Raw genomic sequence first — 17,528 nt, forward strand, 5'->3', positions numbered from 1 at the left:
AGGTCCTCTCCAAAACAAAGCATTCCACGACTCTGTGATGACAAATGACACCCCAACTCCTCCTGCAGGCTTTGATGCCCAGCACAGCCCTGCCGAGTCCTGCCCCCCCCCCAAGCACCAGGTCCTTACAAAAATGATGGTTTATTAGAAATCAGAGACAGAAAACATTAAAAAAAAAAAAAGACTGTTTTTTGAGATGAAACATTTGACACAGAAATGAGAAGGGGGAGAGGGGTAAATTGGGGGGGTACAGAGGCAGGTGGGTCCCAAGGGACACTGGCACAAGGGGATGTTGGTCCCAGAAAAATAATGCAAAAACTCCCTTGGAGAGGCCCCCAGGGCTGGGGCGGTGATCCAGCACCCACCCCAGGTGAGGGACATGGGGCAGGGGCTCTGTGGTGCCACCTCAATTCCCACCCCCCCAAAATCAGGGAATGGCATTTCACTAGAGTTTTGGGGAAGCTTTGGAGCATCCCCAAGCCCCACCAGCCCAGGCAGCTCCAAGTCTGGGGTGGAGACCCTCCAGCCCAGCCAGGTGAGGGCAAGAGCTCTCTCCTACTTCTTGCCCATCCCAAAGGTTTCACAGTTGGGGTACAAAAGGAGGCTGGGGGGGAAGTGGCTGCCCCTCAGCCCTGCTCCCCCCGGGCTGAAGGGACTACTGGGCAGAGTAGTGGACTCCATGACTACTTGGCAGAGAGTGGAGCTCCCCCCTCCCCAAGTCCTTGCAGAGGAAGGGAGAAGAAATCCCTGGGGATGAGCAGAGCCACCGGGAAGGACGGGAGAGCAGCAGGAGCAGGGGCTGGCACAGAAACCTCAGCCCACCAGTGCAGCGAGCGTGTCCATTCTCTGCCCCTCAGCTCCCCAGCACTGCCCTCCATGGACGGATTTCCCAATGGGTGGTCTCTGAGCCCCCTTGGAGGGCAGTGGTCCCATGCCAGGGTCCTGGGCACGTGTCCCTCGTGGTCTGGCTCTGCTGAGCCCCCAGCAGGGAGCTGCCTCTGGTCCTGGCCGAGGGGACAGTGACAAACTGCCCGGTCAGTCTTGCAAGAGGTGGACGAAGCTGGCGGGGAAGACTCCGGTGCGGGAGCCGTCGCCCTCGATGAAGCCAACCTGGGGGTGCAGAGATGGGGTTCAAGGGGGTGGGAGTCCCATCTCAGGCATGGGAGAAGCTTTGGGGCTGATATCCCAATTCCCGGGGGAATTTAGAGAGGCTAAGCCATGGTGGCACAGCAGTTGGAGCCTTCCCAGCCCTGCTCCATGCACAGATGGGCGAAGGATTCACCCATCCATGCCCCTCAGGAACACTCCGGCCACCTCCAGAGGGAAAAAAGGACCAGAATCGGGATCCCAGCACCTGTGCCACGGTGACACTCACCCAGCTCTGCTCATCCTCCTCCCGTGTCACCACGATCACCTCCCCCTTGGAGAAGGTCAGCTCCCGGGCCTTGTCCCCCTTGCAGTCAGCCACTGCCTTCACCCGCTTCTGCTTCCCCTTGGCCTGAAACAGGGTGGAAAGGGGGTGAGAGACACCCCAGGGTCACTCCCAAGAGGGGTGTAGGGATGTGACACCCCTGATCCTTCCCTCTGCAGCCCCAGGATAAGGAGAGCAGAGATGCTTGGGGATGCCGAGGGTGACACCCCCCAAGTCGTGGCACCTACCGGAGCAAATCTCCTGGGCATGGGCACAGGGGGCACCTTGCTGAGAGCGGGGTCCTCGGGGCCACCAGGGCTCTGGGGGGACAGGGCCGATCCCGCTTTGCCCACCCCGCCGCCGATGCGCCGGTACGAGCGGGTGCTCTCGGAGCTGTGGGGGACAGCGGGCACAGTGTCACCCCCTCCCCACTGGTGCCTTCCCCCTCTCTGTCCTCCTCCCTGTGAGGTCTCAGTAGGGTCAGGGCTCCCCTGTGGGACCCAAGGGAAGAGGGTCCCACCCACATCCCCCTGGATGCTGATGGAGAGGGAGGGACCCCAGCACCCAAACTTCCTCAAACCAGCCCATCCCACCACATTTTCCCAAAAGAGAGAAAACCCATATATTTTATATAATATATATTATAATATACTATATAAAATATATTTATACTATTACATAAATTTTTATATAATAACATAATTTGCATGGGGGTCTTGGTGTCACCCCCAAATAATCTGCATCACCTTTTCCAGGGACAACCCATCACCCCCATGGCTGCTCTTATCCCGTCCTGCGTCCCAGTGGCAGCATCAACTCCTTTGGGGTCTCCAGGGGGTGGGGACCCCTTTGCTCCACAGGGACAACTGAAACTGAACCACCACACAATGACCCCCCAACACCCAGCGCACCCCCAGCCTGGAGGTGGGGGGGTCCCTACCCAAACTTGACGGGGGGGATGTCGGGGGCTGTGCTGCCCGGCGGGGGCTGCCCGGGCGGGGGGCTCAGCTCTGGCCCCCTCCGGGTGCTGCTGGTGTCGCTCTCGGAGCGGGTCTCCCAGTAGGCTGCCCGCCGGCTCTCGGTGGGGCTGCGGGCGCCGGGTGCCGGGGGGGCAGGGGTGCCATCCAGGGCACCCGTGCTGCTGGCAGAGGGGAGGCTGCGCGGTGCTGGAGCCTCCGCCGGCCCGGAGAAGTGCGGCTCTGATGCCTGCCGGGGCAGCTCGGGGCGCTCTGGGGGGAACACACACAACAGGGACAATAAATCGGTGTCCTGCTGAAAGGAGAACCCCACCACAGGTGGTCCTCCCCACCCCGACTCACCGGTGGGGCTGTGGCCGGGTTTGGGGCGGGAGCCGCCCCGCGTGGGGTTTTTGAGGGGCAGCGGCGGGGGGATCTCCTCGCTGTGGGCCCGGCGGGGCGTGGGGCGGGAGGGCACCAGGATGCTCTCGTAGGTCTTGTTGGGGAGTCCCACCCCCCCCACGCAGCTCCAGCGGGTCTGGGGGCAGGCGGGCGGGGGGCTGGCGGCCAGCGGGGACGTGCCCTTGAAGGAGCGCTGGAGGGGGCTCACCTGGGGGCAGGCACGTGGGTCCAGGGATGCGCCACTGCCACCAGCCCCACAAGAGGGTCTGTGCTCCCCCAGCCCCCCCCACTGGGGATGTGGGATCTCTGTCACAGGATGTGCTGTCCCCTCCCAGAGGTACCTTCTCCTCCAGCTCGTCCTCACTGTCATAAGGGAACTCTGAGGGTGGCTCCCAGTCATAGTCCACGTGGATCTGCAGGGAGAGCTTCCCTGCCTGTGCTTGCTCCAGCTGCCAGATGGATGGGACAGGTCAGAGGGGTCTTGGCAGAGAGGGAACAGGTCCCAGCAGCCCCCCACCTCCATGCCAGCCCTCCCCAGGTGCTTTGGTCCCCTCTCCCCATCCCGAGCCATCTCCCCCATCCCTCCCTCCCACCTACCAGCTCTTCACACTCGCTGTGCTTCAGCCTCCTCGCCACATCCAGAGCTGTCTCACCCGCAGCGTTCACTGCCCGAGGGACAAAAGAGGGACAGATCCAGGTCACAGCCTTGCCTCTCCCACCAGAGACCCCCAAAACCCCCAATCCCAGCCCCATACCCGTGGTGAAGGCGGCTTTGCCCTTCAGGAGCAGCTTGAGGCAGTTGGGCTGGTTGTAGAGCGCGCTGTAGTGCAGGGCCGTGTTCCCGTCCTGCGTCACCCGGTCCAGCGTCCCCCTGCGCAGGGCCAGCGGCAGGAGAGTCAAGGCCTGAGAGCACACAGGCCTCCTGCACACTCCTCCCGTGTGGGAAAGGGCAGGGGACACCGGGAGCACTTGGGGACGCACCCGTTCTGGATGATGAAGTCCACCAAGGGCAGGGAGGATCTGTCGGCGTGGCGCACGGCCATGTGCAGCGCCAGCTCACCCGCCTCCTGCCACGAGAGGGGACAGGAGAGATGAGCCTCAGGGTGCTCATCTCCCCCAGGACGGAGGGGAGAGGAGAGCTGGACCCAAGGATGCTCATCTCCCATGACATGGAGGGAAAAGCAGAGCTGGACCCAAGGATGCTCTCATCTCCCACAACTTGAAGGAGAGAGGAAAGCTGGACCTGAGGGATGCTCATCTTCCCAAGGGCACATCTCCATCCAAAGCTCAAGGAAACCCCAAGCACAGGCACCCAGAGGGGGCAAATCCATCCACGCTGCCAGGTGTGGGGCTCACCTGGCCCTCGGGGCTGGCCAGGGGCTTGGCCAGGTCGTGCCCCTCAGCAAAGGCCTGGAGCAGGGCCAGGAGGTCCCGGGCACGAATGGCTTCCCAGAGGCGGTGGGGATTGTCCCGGCTGCTTTTCTGGACGTAGCGACGCTCCATGTACTTGGCCACGATGTACTCCTTGCGGGCAGCCCTGGGGGAAGGGGGGCTTGGGTGGGCATGGAGACCAGAACCCTCCACTTCCCACCACTGCCAGGGGCACCCTGAGCTCCTCCCTCCTCCTGAAGCCCTGGGATCAAGGGGAAACCTCCAAAGAGGTGCAGATCCACCAAAATTCAGGTGATGACACCAGGATCCTCCATTCTCACATCCCTGGGCTGTCTCAGAGTTGATGGGCATGGAAGCAAGGGCAGACCACACACCATGCACTCCTATTCCTCCTTCTCCTCCTCCTCCCAGCCCACCCTGAGCCCACATCCTGCACCCAACTCACATATCACTGCCAGCTGAGGGCTTGGGACAGTCCTGCGTGGGCAGAGTGGCCTCCATGATCTCGTTGAAACGGGTGTTCCCAATGCTGACAGCCAGCTATGGAGAGAGAGGGATGGGGGGAGACAAGCCCTCCTGGCCATGCTCCCCCTGCCCCAGCCAGATCCCACCCTGGAGGGAAGGAATCCACTGGATCCACCCAGGACTTTTCTAGAGCAGCACCTCTCCTAGGGATGATCTTTCACAGCAGAGGAAGTCTGGTTTAGGAGGGAGCAGCTCCACCATCCCCTCCTTAGGAAATAGGTTTGTAAAGGCCCCCGCCCTTGCCCAAACCACCACCCTGGGGAAACTGGGGCAAGTTAGCAAGCACTGGAGCAAACTGGGGACAGAGGAGGAAGAATGAACTCTGCATCCCAGAAGGTTTGGGAGCCGCACAGGGCGATTCCCAGCGGCCATGAGACCTCCAGGCTCAGGGAGCAGCTTACCAGCAGCTCAGAGGTGCTGAGGACATCCAGGGTGAGGGACTGGATGCGGGAATAATGCACACCCAGCTCCCGATGGATGCCGGAGCACTCGATGCACGTCAGGATGCCCAGGTTGGTGGAGAGCCACGTGGGGTCTGCAGTGGGAGCAGCACACGGGGCTCAGCATCACTCAGGACACTGTGACCCCCATGGGTCCCCCACTCAGGGTGGGGGGGACACCCTGACGTACCCGGGGCACCGCAGTCACAGCACTGTTTGTTCCCTGGCATGTTCTTCACCTCGCTGATGACCAGCCTGGTGAGCTCCTGGACGCCGCCGTCCACCCCCGCGCCCGCCGCTGCCCCGCCGCCCACATCCCCCTTGAAGGCGTTGCTCAGGGCTTCATCCTTGCTGTTCTGCAGCACTGAGACCCACCTGGGCAGGAGGGAGGAGGAGGAGGAGGAGGAGGATGGGAAAGGCAGAGCAGGATCTGGCACCTCAAGGAGTGGGGATGGGCTGCGGCACTTACACGACGCACTCCTGCTCGTCCTCTGCTTGGAAGTGATACGTCCTGTTGTCTGCAGGGATGGGGAGAGAGGGGAAAGGGGAGAAATTGTGGCTGCCCCATCCCTGGAAGTGTTCAAGGCTGGGTTGGACTGGGCTTGGAGCAACCTGGCCTAGTGGAAGGTGAACCTGCCTATGGCAGAGGGTGGAATGGGATGGGCTTTAAGGTCCTTTCCAACCCAAACCATTCTGGGATTCTGTCATTCTATGATTCAGGGATGCCCAGGACAGCAAGAATCTGCAAAAATCTCTCCAAAGGAGCTGCTTAATTAAAAATTAAATCACTGCACATCACTCTCCTATCACCTGAGCCCTGTCACAACCCCTTTTTGTCTGAGCTTTCTTGATCTTGGAGAGGTCGGTCCTTCCTCTGTAAAGACAGCCAGGAAGGCACCTAGAGCCAGGTTAAAAGGGTTTCAGAGGGAAAACCCACTCCAAAAAGGGAGAGCTCCCACCACAGCCTCTGTCTCAGGGTCAAACACCCCCCTCCAGCCATGGCACCCTGCCCTGGGCACTCACGTGTCACCAGGTCGAAGCATTTCTTCTCCTCGGCGTGGGGACGCACTTGGCAGGTGAGGAGGTTCAGCTTGACAGGGGGACGGTTAATCTGCAGGGTGAGAGGATGGAGAGGGGTTAAAGGACTGGGAGGGGTGGGATGGGCATCACCAAGGGATTGAGTATCACCATCTCTGACGGCAGCTGTGGGGGGATAACCACCAGCACAGACGGTTCCTCTTGGGATAACCAGGCGAGTTGGACCCTGTCTGACCTTTTGCAGGAGAACAGGGTCCCTCTGCAGGAGAACAGGGCTCTGAGATGTCCCTGGCCCACGTCCTCTGTCCCTGCTGCAGTTTCCAGCCTCCAACACCAGGGGGAAGCACCTCCCTCCCAACCCACCCCAGCCCCCTTTGGGCTTGTCTGGACCCTCATCGCCCAACTCGCTGCCCCAACCAACCCCTCTCTTCCCTCCCACGGACCCCTGTCAGACACGGGGGATCCCCTTTAGGCTTTCCAGTCCCATCTTGTGCTAAATTCTAAGCCAGGCAGATTTTAGACCAGTTCAGGCAAAACTAAATCTGAAAGAAAGGGATGTGAAATCCAATGGACAACGGACACCAAGGCTCCAAGGGTGCACAAAGAAGGGTCAGGGCTGCAGCCCCGCCCCGCTCCTCACCGTGCTGTGGGAAATGGTCAGGCAGCCGTATTTTACACCACACTTCCTCTTCTGCCACACTTTGCGGATCCTGAGGAGGAGGAAGAGGAAGAGTGAGGATTTCACAGCCCTGATCGCCCACATCCGCATCCCAAACCTCCCACAGCAGCCCTTGGCACGATCCTGTGGGGTTGTGCTTCCTGCAACTCACAGAGCACAGAATGTCCTGCTGAGCTATGGGCTGTGGGGATCCCAGCTCTGGGGCCTCCCATGAGCATCAACAACACCGGGATGGAGCTGGGAGCTCTCTGGGATAACACTCATCCTCACCCATCGCTCTTCTTGTACAGGAATCCCGACTTCTCCGTTCCGTACTGCTTGTTCCCTTGGTGCTGGTGGATGCTGTAGCCACTGCCAGAGTTCTTCCTGCTCAGGTTTTCCTGGGAAAAAAAGGCAGTTAAAAAGCAAAGTGAGAGGTGCAGAGGTGGCTGCTCCAAGTGACCTCATCCTTATGTGGAGTGCAGTGTCCAGCAGGATGCCAGAGACTCCCGTGCCCTTCCAGAGGCCAAACATCTCCCAGCTCTCCTGCTCTACTCCCACAGATGTCTCCTTTGCTCCCTAGCTTCTCCCCATCCCCAATCTAACCCCAGGGTAGCCAGCACCCTCCCAATGCTCCTTCCCAGCTCTCCCATGCCCATCCCGGGGGTCTCACTTCCTTGTTTTCCAGCTGCAGGATGCTGCGGAGGGAATCGCGGGTCTGCGTGAGCTGCTTCACCTCCTCCTCCTGTGCTTGGTGGAGCTGCAAAGGGAGGAGCTGCCACCACTGCTGTGCTGAGCAGGGGCATTCTCAGGGACTGGCACAGGGACAGGGGGGGTGGCATCCCATGGGACACGTCTGGATGGATGGCAGCGTGGGGGACTCACCGCGTGAAGGGACACAGCCAGCTTCTCAATGAAGGGGTAGAGGTTCTGGGCAGCCTTCCAGCCGTCTTGGAAGAAACTGGGCGTTTGTTGAGGGTGATTAAGATGCAGACGGGGAGGATGGAGGAAAAAAAGAGGGTGGGTTTTTTTTAGAGGAAACGTGGCAGGAGATCGTGGCAACCCCCTCGCTGGGAAGCTGCCCTTGCTTTGTGGTTCCCCGGCTGCTGCGATCTGGAGAGAGCCCACCAAAGGCCTTGGGATCTGGATACCCCACATATTTGGGGTGTTTGGGATGCAGGACTGGCCTCTTGGTCAATCCCAGTTCGTCTCACTGGGGAGCAGCTCTGCTGGAGGCCACATCTGGGGGTCTCTGGGTCACAGCCCCAGCCAAGGATGTGCCTTTAACCAGCAGGACTGTCCCCCCTGCCTCAGTTTCCCCACTCGAGAGCTGCAGGAGATGATGGCACCACTCCAGCCTCATGGAGCAATGCGAAAGACAAGGGGATGTTAATCCTTGCTCCAAACACCCTCGTTATGAGCCCCACAGCTGATGCTGGAGCCTCTCAGCTGAATTCATCCCTGGAAATCTAATCCAGAAACCAAATCATCTGATACATCCCGAGCCAACCCCCTTCCCCCAGCCCCATGGACACGTTTACAGCTGCTCAAGCCAACAAAAAGCACATTCCAACTCCCCAGATGCAACCTGGGCTCTGCCCAGCACCTCCACCAACAGCTTTATGGAGCTGGGATGGGAGAAGGAGCCCCCAGACCCTCGTGGGACTTCCCAAAGGTGACAACAATCCCACCTTTATCCAGGTGGCACCTACTTGTGCTGAGCATGGAAAAACTTGATGAGGCTCTGCAGGAAATCTGGTCCCTGTTTCATCTGAGATTCACTGGCTTTCAGCAGGTACTGGAGGAGGAGAAGACACCCCATTAGGTGACGGAGACAAGGACCAGCTGAAAATATTCCCAGAGGAAGGAGCAAGAGCCTGCCCAGCCCTCGCTTCCCTTCCCGACACGGGGAGGAGGGTTAAAACACTGGCTGGGCTTCAAGGAGTCGAGTCACGATGTTGGATTTGAAGGCAGCTCACTGGGGACCACCCTCAAAAAACCTGGCTCTGGAAGTCCTCCAAGAGCTGGAAAGTTCAAGGGCTGAGGCCTCCGGGGTTTCCAGCCAAGCACGCTTCTCCTGCTGCTCATTACTTCTGGAGTTAATAAATAACCAAAACTCAAGGCAGCTCATGAAGGGGAAAGAAAAAAAAAATCCCCAAAGTTTTTTAAGATATGACCCTTTTATTCCCAAAAATCAGATTCCAAGCAGCAAGCACCTGCAGCACACCAGCCCTGGAGGTCTGCCGAGGTGTCCTGTGGGATGGGGAATTTCAGCTTAGTGCATCAAACCCATCCATCAGCTGCAGGCAGGGAAGGAGAGACCCAGAGTCTCGCTCACCCTGAGCAAAATGAGGAGGGGAAGAGATTTTCCCCCTGTGAGCTCCTCTCCAGCTGCTGGAATGGTTTTGAGCGGGAGGCGAGGGGAGGGGAAGGCAGCCCTGAGCTCCAGGGGCTTTCCATGCTGGGAGAGAGCCTCTGGAATGGAGTCTCCCGGTGCCCTGGGTGCTCTGAACACCCTGAGGGGTCACTGGGCTGCGGAGGGTTGTTAAACTGCCCCGTGCAAGCACGAGATGCTGAGTCACTGTCACAGCACTGCACTCCCTGAACCAAGTCCCACCTGGGAAAGGCCGCATGTGCCCAGCTCCCATGGGGTGTCCCTGCCCTGCCACCCACGCCCTGGGGTGCACAGGGGTGCTCCCAGCACCCCCGGATCCAGATCCAGCTGCACCCACAACCCTGGGGGGTGCAGGATGGCCCAGGATGGGGAGACACAACCACCCCGCGGGGTGGAACAGGACCACGTTCCCACCCCAGGAAGCAGCAAAACCCACTTCCCTATAAACCCACGTGCATCACATGCCCCTCAAACCCCCCAAGAAGAGCTGCCCCCCCCCCCGACTTGCAGGGCCAGCAGCAGCTCTCACATGCACGTGCCCCACTCGCACACAGCCGCCGTGCCCGGCTCCAGCTCCCGCCTCTCCATGTGCTGTTATTTATCCCACAGTGGAGCTATTCAAGGGAGTGACTCATCTGGCCCTGTCCCAGCTCCCCGGCGGGCGCAGCCTCCTCCCCACACCCCCTGCCCTTTGCTGGGAGGGGCACAGGGCAGCACCGGGCTCTGGCCCTCGGGAACGTGGGAGAGCCCTGGAACAACCCACTGGGGACTTGTTCCCTGCTCTATGTGTCACCTTAAAGAGGTTTGTGGGGCTGCCAAGGGTCTGGAGCCCTTGGTCTGGACACCTGGGCTCCTCCTCGCTGTGGGGGCCTGGAATTGTGTCTCCATCCTTTCCCTATTCCCATCTCACCTCCTGAGTGTGGACTGCCAGCAACTGGGACTGCCAGAGGGATCTGGGGTGACTCATGAGCCCCCCTAACCAAAACCAGGAGCAGTTTTGAGGATAGGGTAAAACCACAAAGCCAACCTCAGGGATCTTAGCCAAAAAACTCACTTTTTGCCCCAAATGCCACCCAATGAAGGGGGAGGAGCGGGGCTGGGAGGACACAGGTGGGACCACTGCAGAGAAGGGTCACCCTCATGGGGGACTTCATGAGGCACCACGGGTGCCACTTGAAGCTGCATCCCACAGGGACCCCAATCTGGGGATGGGATGAGGATCCCTGAGCCGGGACCATGCAGGGATGGGATGGGGACAGCTGAGGGTCCCACACAGCACCCACATGGGGCTGTTTTGGTGGCAAGGACAGAGACAGGTTCCAGTGTCCCCACAGAGCTTAAGTAGAGCGATCCCCCTGGAGATGAACAATCCCTGTATCCCCCCAGGAGAGCCCCTACCTCGCACATGTGGAGCTGGAAGAGCCGCCGCTCCCTCTGCATGTCCTCGGCCACCTCCGCAGCCGCCGGCTCGGCCTGGATGACCCCGGCCAGGCGGGATCGCTCCTTCTCCTTCTCCATCTTCCCCCTGTGGAATGGGATGGTGGTGGGCTGCAGACATCCCTGCTCTGAGGGGTGCCCCATGCTGGAGGCTACGGTGGGAATGGCATCAGGAGGAACATCTCCTGATGTTCCCTGTCCCTTTCCCCTTTGGAAAAGGCTGGACCAGAGCCTTCCCAGTGGCAAACTGGCACCATCGGTGCCCGGCTCCATTCCAGGGACAAAACACCTTTGTGCAGAGCGGGATTTAGGTGGATTTTGCTGGAGGCAGCGTGTTCCTTACACTTTGGTCTCATAATCCTTCCAGGCCTTTTCAATCTGCTTCTTGGAGTCCTGTGGCAAAGGAAAGGGGGGAAGAAGGTCAGGGAAGGTGACAGAGCTGGTGGCACTGAAGTGGCCAAAGGCTTTGCTCTGCATCTCTGCACCCCGTGGGGACAAGGGATGTCCCCAGTGGGTCTTCACCCCTTGCTCCCATCACCCCCAACCCTCACTGCTCCCTTCCAGCCCCTGGTACTTGCTCCTTCCTTCTGCCCACGGGCATGAGCTGAGCCCATACCAGGGGTCTCACTGCAGCATGTCCCCACATGGGTGACCCTGGGGACAGGGCTGGGGGGGACTCACCAGGCGGCCATCCCTCAGCTGCCCCTTCAGCAGGCTGTCCAGGGGGAAGGACACGATGTTGTTCAGGTTCTGCACCTGCAAAAGGCAGAGATGGGGTTACCCCACAGTGGGGGAGGTGGAGGACCTGGAGCCCCAGGTCCTTCCCAGTGCCAGGGACCTCCCTCCAGCTCCATCGCCGCCCTGGGAAGGGTTAAAGAGGCTGGAAGCAGGGCTGGATCCAGGATCCAGGCACGGGGCAGGCTGGGGCTTGTTGGAGCTGGCTGCAAGATGTCTGACGCAGGGCCCTTCCCACAAACCACATCAGCACCGCGGCTGCCAAAACCAAAACTGTTCCCCCTCCATTGACACCTCGTCCCTGTCCCCGTCCCTGTCCCCACACCCAGTAATGCCACCAGCCCCTCCACGGCCCCATGATGCAAAGAGCACCCCCAATGTCAAAGGGGCTTCCCAAAATGTCCCCCTTTCCTGAGGTTTGGGGAAGCAGAGCAGCCACCACCATCCCCAGCAGTGCCATGCAGGGGTCCGTGGTGGGGACACAGGAGCCTACTCCAGACATTCCAGAGTCCTGGAATCCCTCTGTGCATCCCATTTTAAAGCCACAAGAGCAGCTCCAGCACCCAGGAGACCTCCCCACCGCACCCAGATTTTTTTAAAAGGGTTTTGGTCCCCTGCAGCACCTGGGGAGAAACGCAGCCCTGGGGCACAGGACCGGCCCAAAACGAGGGGGAATGGGGCACCCTACTTCTGACAGCTCCAGGGAGACTCCAGGAGGGGAAATACAGCTTTTGGGATCTGGGTGAGGGTCCTGGCACAGAACTGAGCTCAGCAGGAGGTGGGGGCCCCCACAACTGGTCTGACTCCTCCACCAGGACAGTTCTGCAGAGCCCCACTGGAGCACGGGGGTCTGGGTGGGCTGAGACAGGCGGGATGGGGAAGGGGAGGAGCAGGGAGGCCCAGATTGGGGTAACTGGGAGAGAAGACGCCAAAAATCTGAGATTCTTGCTGGGGGAAGGGCAGCAGAAATCAATCTCCTCCTTAAGCATAGCCAGGGGCCAAAAACACCCCTCGGAGAGGGGGATTTGAAAGGGAATGGAGAGGGGGCCACATGGGGCTTTGCTGCTGGGTGTGCACGGACCCAGCTCCGTTCAGGAGCTGAGTTTTCCAGCGGAGCCATTCCCGAGGTGGGGAAGGCGCCGGCGGCTCCACTCACGTCCGTCTCTGCCTGCTCCCCACGGCCCCACTGCACGGCCCAGCGTGGCTTTGATTTACTCTTGGCAAGCGAGATCAGAGATGCAATTGATGTGAGAAAAAAAACCAAAACAGAAAGAAAGAAAAAAGGGGAAAAAAATGAAAATAGCAGCCCCAGCTGCCCATGGGATCCCAGGGTCGGCGGCCCCGGGGAGCTGGGAATGAGCTGTAAATCCAGTAATGAGGGTATCAGATGGTCTGGGAGCACTGGGAATGTGCCCCCCGCCCCAGGATGGGAGGTGGGGATTGCTGCATGCATCTGGGAGGAAGGGGGCTGCACTGGGGTGGGGGGGTGTCCAAATCCAGATGGGTTTGGGACGGCTCACCAGGTTCTTGAAGAGCGCGGTGACCTCGCGGGTGAAGACGGCCAGGTTGAGGAAACCAGTGGAGAGCTCGTGGTTGTTCTGGGAGAGGTGGTTGTTGCCAAAGTTCTCCAGGGCCTCGCTGTACTGCTCCTCGTTCTCCACGTGGGCTGTAGGGGGAGACACCGGAGAGGGACATGGGGTGGCCCTGCAGCACCCCGACACATCGTGGTCACACCGTGAGGTGCCACCAGCACCCAGCACCCACCTCCCCCTCACTCCATAGCAGAGTTGGGCTGGTCCTGCTGCAGGACAGCAGTGGTGTGCCCCAAACAACCTTCCTAAGGTTCTCAGTTTCCCTTTTTTATGCATATTTCAGACGTTTTCTGGCACCTTAGCATGTTGCTGGGTCACATCATGAAGTCCCACCAGCACCCAGCACTCATCTCCCCATCCCTCTGTAGCAAAGCTGGGCTGATCCTGCTGCAGGACAGCACTGGAATGTCCAAAACAACCTTCCTAAGGTTCTCAATTTCCCTTTTTATATTGTCTTAAGGCAATTTTTGGCACCTCAGCATGCAGCCACGTCACCTTTCACTGGTCAGCACCCATGGCCACCCCACTGTCTGGCATGATCAGTGTTGGAGAACAGGACTGTCCCAGCCCCTCCCCAGCCCCATGGTCCAGGGATGCCCTCCTGAAGCCCAACTCACTGAGCCCGGAGACGTGAATGGCTTTCACATATTTCCTGATCCTCTGGAGCACAGCTTGGTCCCCATCCAGGCTCTGTGAAAGCAAAGAGAGAAAACAAACGGAGCTCGTTACCGAGCTCCCCCAGCCCAGCTGGCCCTTGGAAAGGCTGCAGCTCTGCCATGCAGATGTGTGGGGCAGGATCCAAGCTCCCAGGGCTGGGAAAGGAGCTGGAGGCATCCTGGGGGTGCTGGAGCCACAGAGTCCAGCCGGTCCCTGTGCCTTTGCTGCCAGGCAGGGCTTTGGCTGCCCCTGGAGAGGAGGGTTTGAGCAAGACGGTAGCAGGGGGCAAGAGGCTCCTTGGATCCCAGCAGCTTCCAGCAACCACAGAAAATGCCTCCCTGGCTCTTGCAGGGGCCGTTTCAACCAACGAGGAGGCATCACATCAGCCCATCCCCACAGCTCAGGACTAGGCACAGCACAAGCCCAGCTTCCCACAGAGCCAAAACCAGGAGTCACCTCCTGCTGATGGCGACCTAAATCCCATAAACTCCTGTGCCAGTCGTGTGCTAAACCACAACAACCCCACAACCAGGGATGTGGCTTTCCACAATCCCCCCTGCCCTGAGCTCAAGCAGGGTCTTGCCTGTGGCTCCCAGCACGGTGAGCCTCCCTGCAGCCCCATCAGCCACATCCTGCACTGGTTTGGAGCCATCCCCATCCCCAGCCTCGTCCCTCCATCCTTCCCTACCTGCACAGCCCCCGTTTGCACCCTGAGCACCACGGCAAACTCTACCCCAGCCCAACCCCAGGCCAAGGGGCCGCAGCATCGCAGCCAAACACAGCAACAGGAAAGGGTTAAGGGTGGCTTGGCTGCAGGTACCAGAGCCATGATAACAGGCTGGAAATATTTAGAGGGTGTGAACAGCAAGAAGGGCGAGGGATGAAACCGCGGAGGAATTACAATAAAGAGGCTCTCTCTCTGCTCTGAGCTCTGCCGAAGGTTTTGGGGCTGATGTCAAGGCTGATTTCCTGACAGCAGGGTCAGCCTGGCTCCAGCGCCGCTCTCCCAGGCCCTCCTCGTTGGATGGGATGCTGTGGATGAGCTTTGGCCAGGATGAGCCGGCTGGGAGGGAACTGGGGCTGAGGTGGGAGCCAAACCCCCCGCCCAGAGGGGTCCTGCAATGCATCTACAATGGGGAGGATGTTGGGGAGCACCAAAGCCCCCCACGGCCCCTCTCTGCACCAAATCCAGGCACACCAAGCCCTCCAGAGCAGAGGGATTCCCTGCCTCAGGGGAGGAAGCTGGGGCTGGATGCCTGGATGCTCCAGGGTTGCAAACTTGGCACAGTCACAAGAAGGGGAAACTGAGGCAGCATGAGATGCTGTGGATGCATCATTGGGAAAATGGGGGAAGAAACTGCTCTGAGTGTCCAGGATGGGGCAGCTCATCCTGGTGCCAGCTCATGGCTGCAGAAGGCTGAATATGGGGCTGGTATGGAGCAAAGACAGACATAAGGCTTTTGGGAGGGATCCATGAGTTTACCAGTGGGGACAGGGCAGAAGAGCTTGGCACTGGGGTGGTAAATGCAGAGGAAATCACTTCATGTTGCTGCCCCAGCAGCAACACTGGCATCCCTCATGTACCAGGCTGGCTGCTGGAAACACGGGCCTTGGCTGCACAGGGACAGCCCTCCAGAGCAGGGGGCAGAGATGTTTGGAACCCCCCATAACACCCATCACCCCCAGGCTCCAGGACATGGGGCAGCTGAGGACAGCGGGGCCGGGAACAGGAGGGATTCCCTGTGGGATGGAGGAAGGGATGAATCCCCGGGCTCCAGCCTGGGGAACCCAGGCAGGATGCTCAATGGGGGCCATTCTTCTGCATCCCCCCCCGGCACTGGCTCGTGCCGCCCAGCGAAGGAGCCGCCGCGGGTGCCAGGGCCGGGGTGACAAACTGCCAGGCTGGGAGCAGGATGTGGTGCTGCCCTGGGGGACAGAGGGAGCTGGGAGCTCATCTGCCAGCTCTGCCACTGGGTGCACCAGCAGCCTCTGGCATGTCACCCTGTCCCAGCCTGGAGGTGCCCGGTCCCCTCTAACACACACACCCAAAACCAGGGCTGATTATCCCCCTTGGCCGATGCTATCGCCCCATCAGGGTTCTGAGGGTGGTGTGGAGCTGGTTTGGTTGGATTTCCCTCTTCCCCTCGTGCTGGGACAGGGGGATGCCAAAGGCCTGGCAGTGGTTTGGTCCCCTCCCTGCAGCCTCCAGTGGGATGAGGGGCTCAGCCCCGTGCCCCCCGTGGCACATGACACCAGTCACAATTCCCAGCTCTCTCGCGCTCACTGGAGCTTTACTAAGCCAACCCCACAGAGACCCCCTGCCATTCTGGGGGGATGCCTCTCCCCCCATCCCTGTCCCCTTTACTCACAGCCTCTCCGAGCAGCCAAACAAAATTCCTGCTGCTCCCTCCTGGCTGGAGCTGCCTCCCATTTCCCAGCTGGGAGGAAGATCCATGGTAGGAGATCCATGGCAGTGACCAGCACGTACTGGTGGAGACCAGGACGCCCCATGGTGTGTCCTCAGATTTCCAGTCCCAGGACACCCCTCCCACTGCCTCCAGGGATCCCAAAGCCCCAGCACCTGGGGCCCCCCGCTCGCCGCCAGCCCTGGCTCTCCTTCAAAGCCATTCCTTCGCTAAGAGGAGTTGGCAAAAGCCACAGGACCAGCTGGAAACCGCCTTTATTCCAGGCGGGAGAAGGGGGACGAAGGCACCCCCCGCCACCTCCGCCCTTCCCACAAATGCTGCTGGGGATTTTGGGGGGAGCCTAAAAATATTCCCCTGGCTTTAATCTCGGGGAACCTCCCCGAGTCCCATCGGAGCTGGCTGCAGCACAGGAACTCGACAGCGGATGAAGATGTGAGGCTGATGCTCTGGGGGGATGCCCTGGCCCCCGGGAAGGGAGTGTCTGCCCTGGATCCGGGGGAAAAAGAAGGATGCCCTGGTCCCAGGAGGGGCAGAGGGGAATGCCCTGACCTTCCCATTGGGGGATGCTCTGGCCCCAGGGATGCAGGGGGACGCCCCGGCTCCGGGGAGATGGGGGGATATCCCAGCCCCGGGAAGCACGTGGAGCTTTAAAGGAGGCTTTAAAAAAAGCCTGTTGCCCATTTCTACAGGCTTTGTCCCCAAAAAACCGCACGCTGGGGCAGCTGGATAATGCAAACAATCTCCCTACCCGAGGGTCCCAAAGCACCCGCCTTAGGGTGACCAGCGCGGTGTCGGGGTGAAGGGGGGGGAACCCCAAAAAAACAAATCCGAGGGAGGCGCAAGCATCAAGGGATCAGCACCTACGGGTGAGAGGGGTGTTCCCAGGTGGGGTGCGCAGCCCGACCACCCCCCCGAGCCCCTTTGGCCCCGCTCACCTCCTCCAGAGCCCCCACCGCCCCCCGGCACTTCTGCATCTTGGAGGCGAAGGCGGCGGCCGGGGAGCTCAGATCCTCGCCGGTCACGGCCAAGAACTCGGCCACGCTGAGCTGCTCGGGCATGGTGCGGGGGGGACACCGGGGAGGGGGCACCGGGGCTTGGGGGGGGGGCACGGGGAGCGCGCAGGGGGCTCCCCCTGCGGAGCGCCCCGGGGGTGCGGGCTCAGCCCGGCTCAGCGCCCCGCGCCCCGCACCGGGAGCCCCGCGCGCCGCACCGGGAGCTGCTCCTTCCCTCCCTCCCTCCGTCCCCTCCGCCCGCTCCCGCCCCGCCGCCGTCACGAGGCGGCCCCGCCCGCCCGCACGTTAAAGGCGAAGAGCCCCCGGGATCCCAAATAACCCCCCCCAGGCGACCCCCGCGCCGGGGGATGGGGGGTGCGGGCTCTCCCGGTGCGGTGCGGGGAGGAAGGGAAAACCCCGGGGTCTGGCTGGATCTGCACCTCCAGTCTCGCCACGGCACGGCTGGGGGCTT

General features: G+C 60.6%; 1 protein-coding gene across 1 annotated transcript; it reads right to left on the bottom strand.

Moving 5' to 3' along the window:
- Positions 1 to 682: 682 nt before the first annotated feature.
- Positions 683 to 17,151, bottom strand: LOC113962528 (arf-GAP with SH3 domain, ANK repeat and PH domain-containing protein 3-like). The gene is made up of 26 exons (XM_027673287.1): positions 17,000 to 17,151; positions 13,599 to 13,671; positions 12,910 to 13,055; positions 11,336 to 11,410; positions 10,998 to 11,047; positions 10,616 to 10,742; positions 8,535 to 8,620; positions 7,708 to 7,783; positions 7,496 to 7,582; positions 7,114 to 7,223; positions 6,805 to 6,874; positions 6,150 to 6,237; positions 5,596 to 5,644; positions 5,317 to 5,501; positions 5,088 to 5,221; positions 4,607 to 4,701; positions 4,126 to 4,306; positions 3,751 to 3,836; positions 3,525 to 3,640; positions 3,367 to 3,434; positions 3,111 to 3,218; positions 2,731 to 2,977; positions 2,352 to 2,640; positions 1,660 to 1,804; positions 1,376 to 1,498; positions 683 to 1,110 (listed from the first exon to the last, which is right to left on the bottom strand). The coding sequence occupies exons 1-26, from the start codon at positions 17,120 to 17,122 to the stop codon at positions 1,036 to 1,038; spliced, it is 3,012 nt and encodes a 1,003-aa protein (XP_027529088.1). The 5' UTR covers positions 17,123 to 17,151; the 3' UTR covers positions 683 to 1,035.
- Positions 17,152 to 17,528: the final 377 nt, after the last annotated feature.

This window comes from Neopelma chrysocephalum, unplaced genomic scaffold (assembly GCF_003984885.1).
Source record: "Neopelma chrysocephalum unplaced genomic scaffold, ASM398488v2 Primary Assembly neopelma1_182445, whole genome shotgun sequence".
NCBI lineage: Eukaryota > Metazoa > Chordata > Aves > Passeriformes > Pipridae > Neopelma > Neopelma chrysocephalum.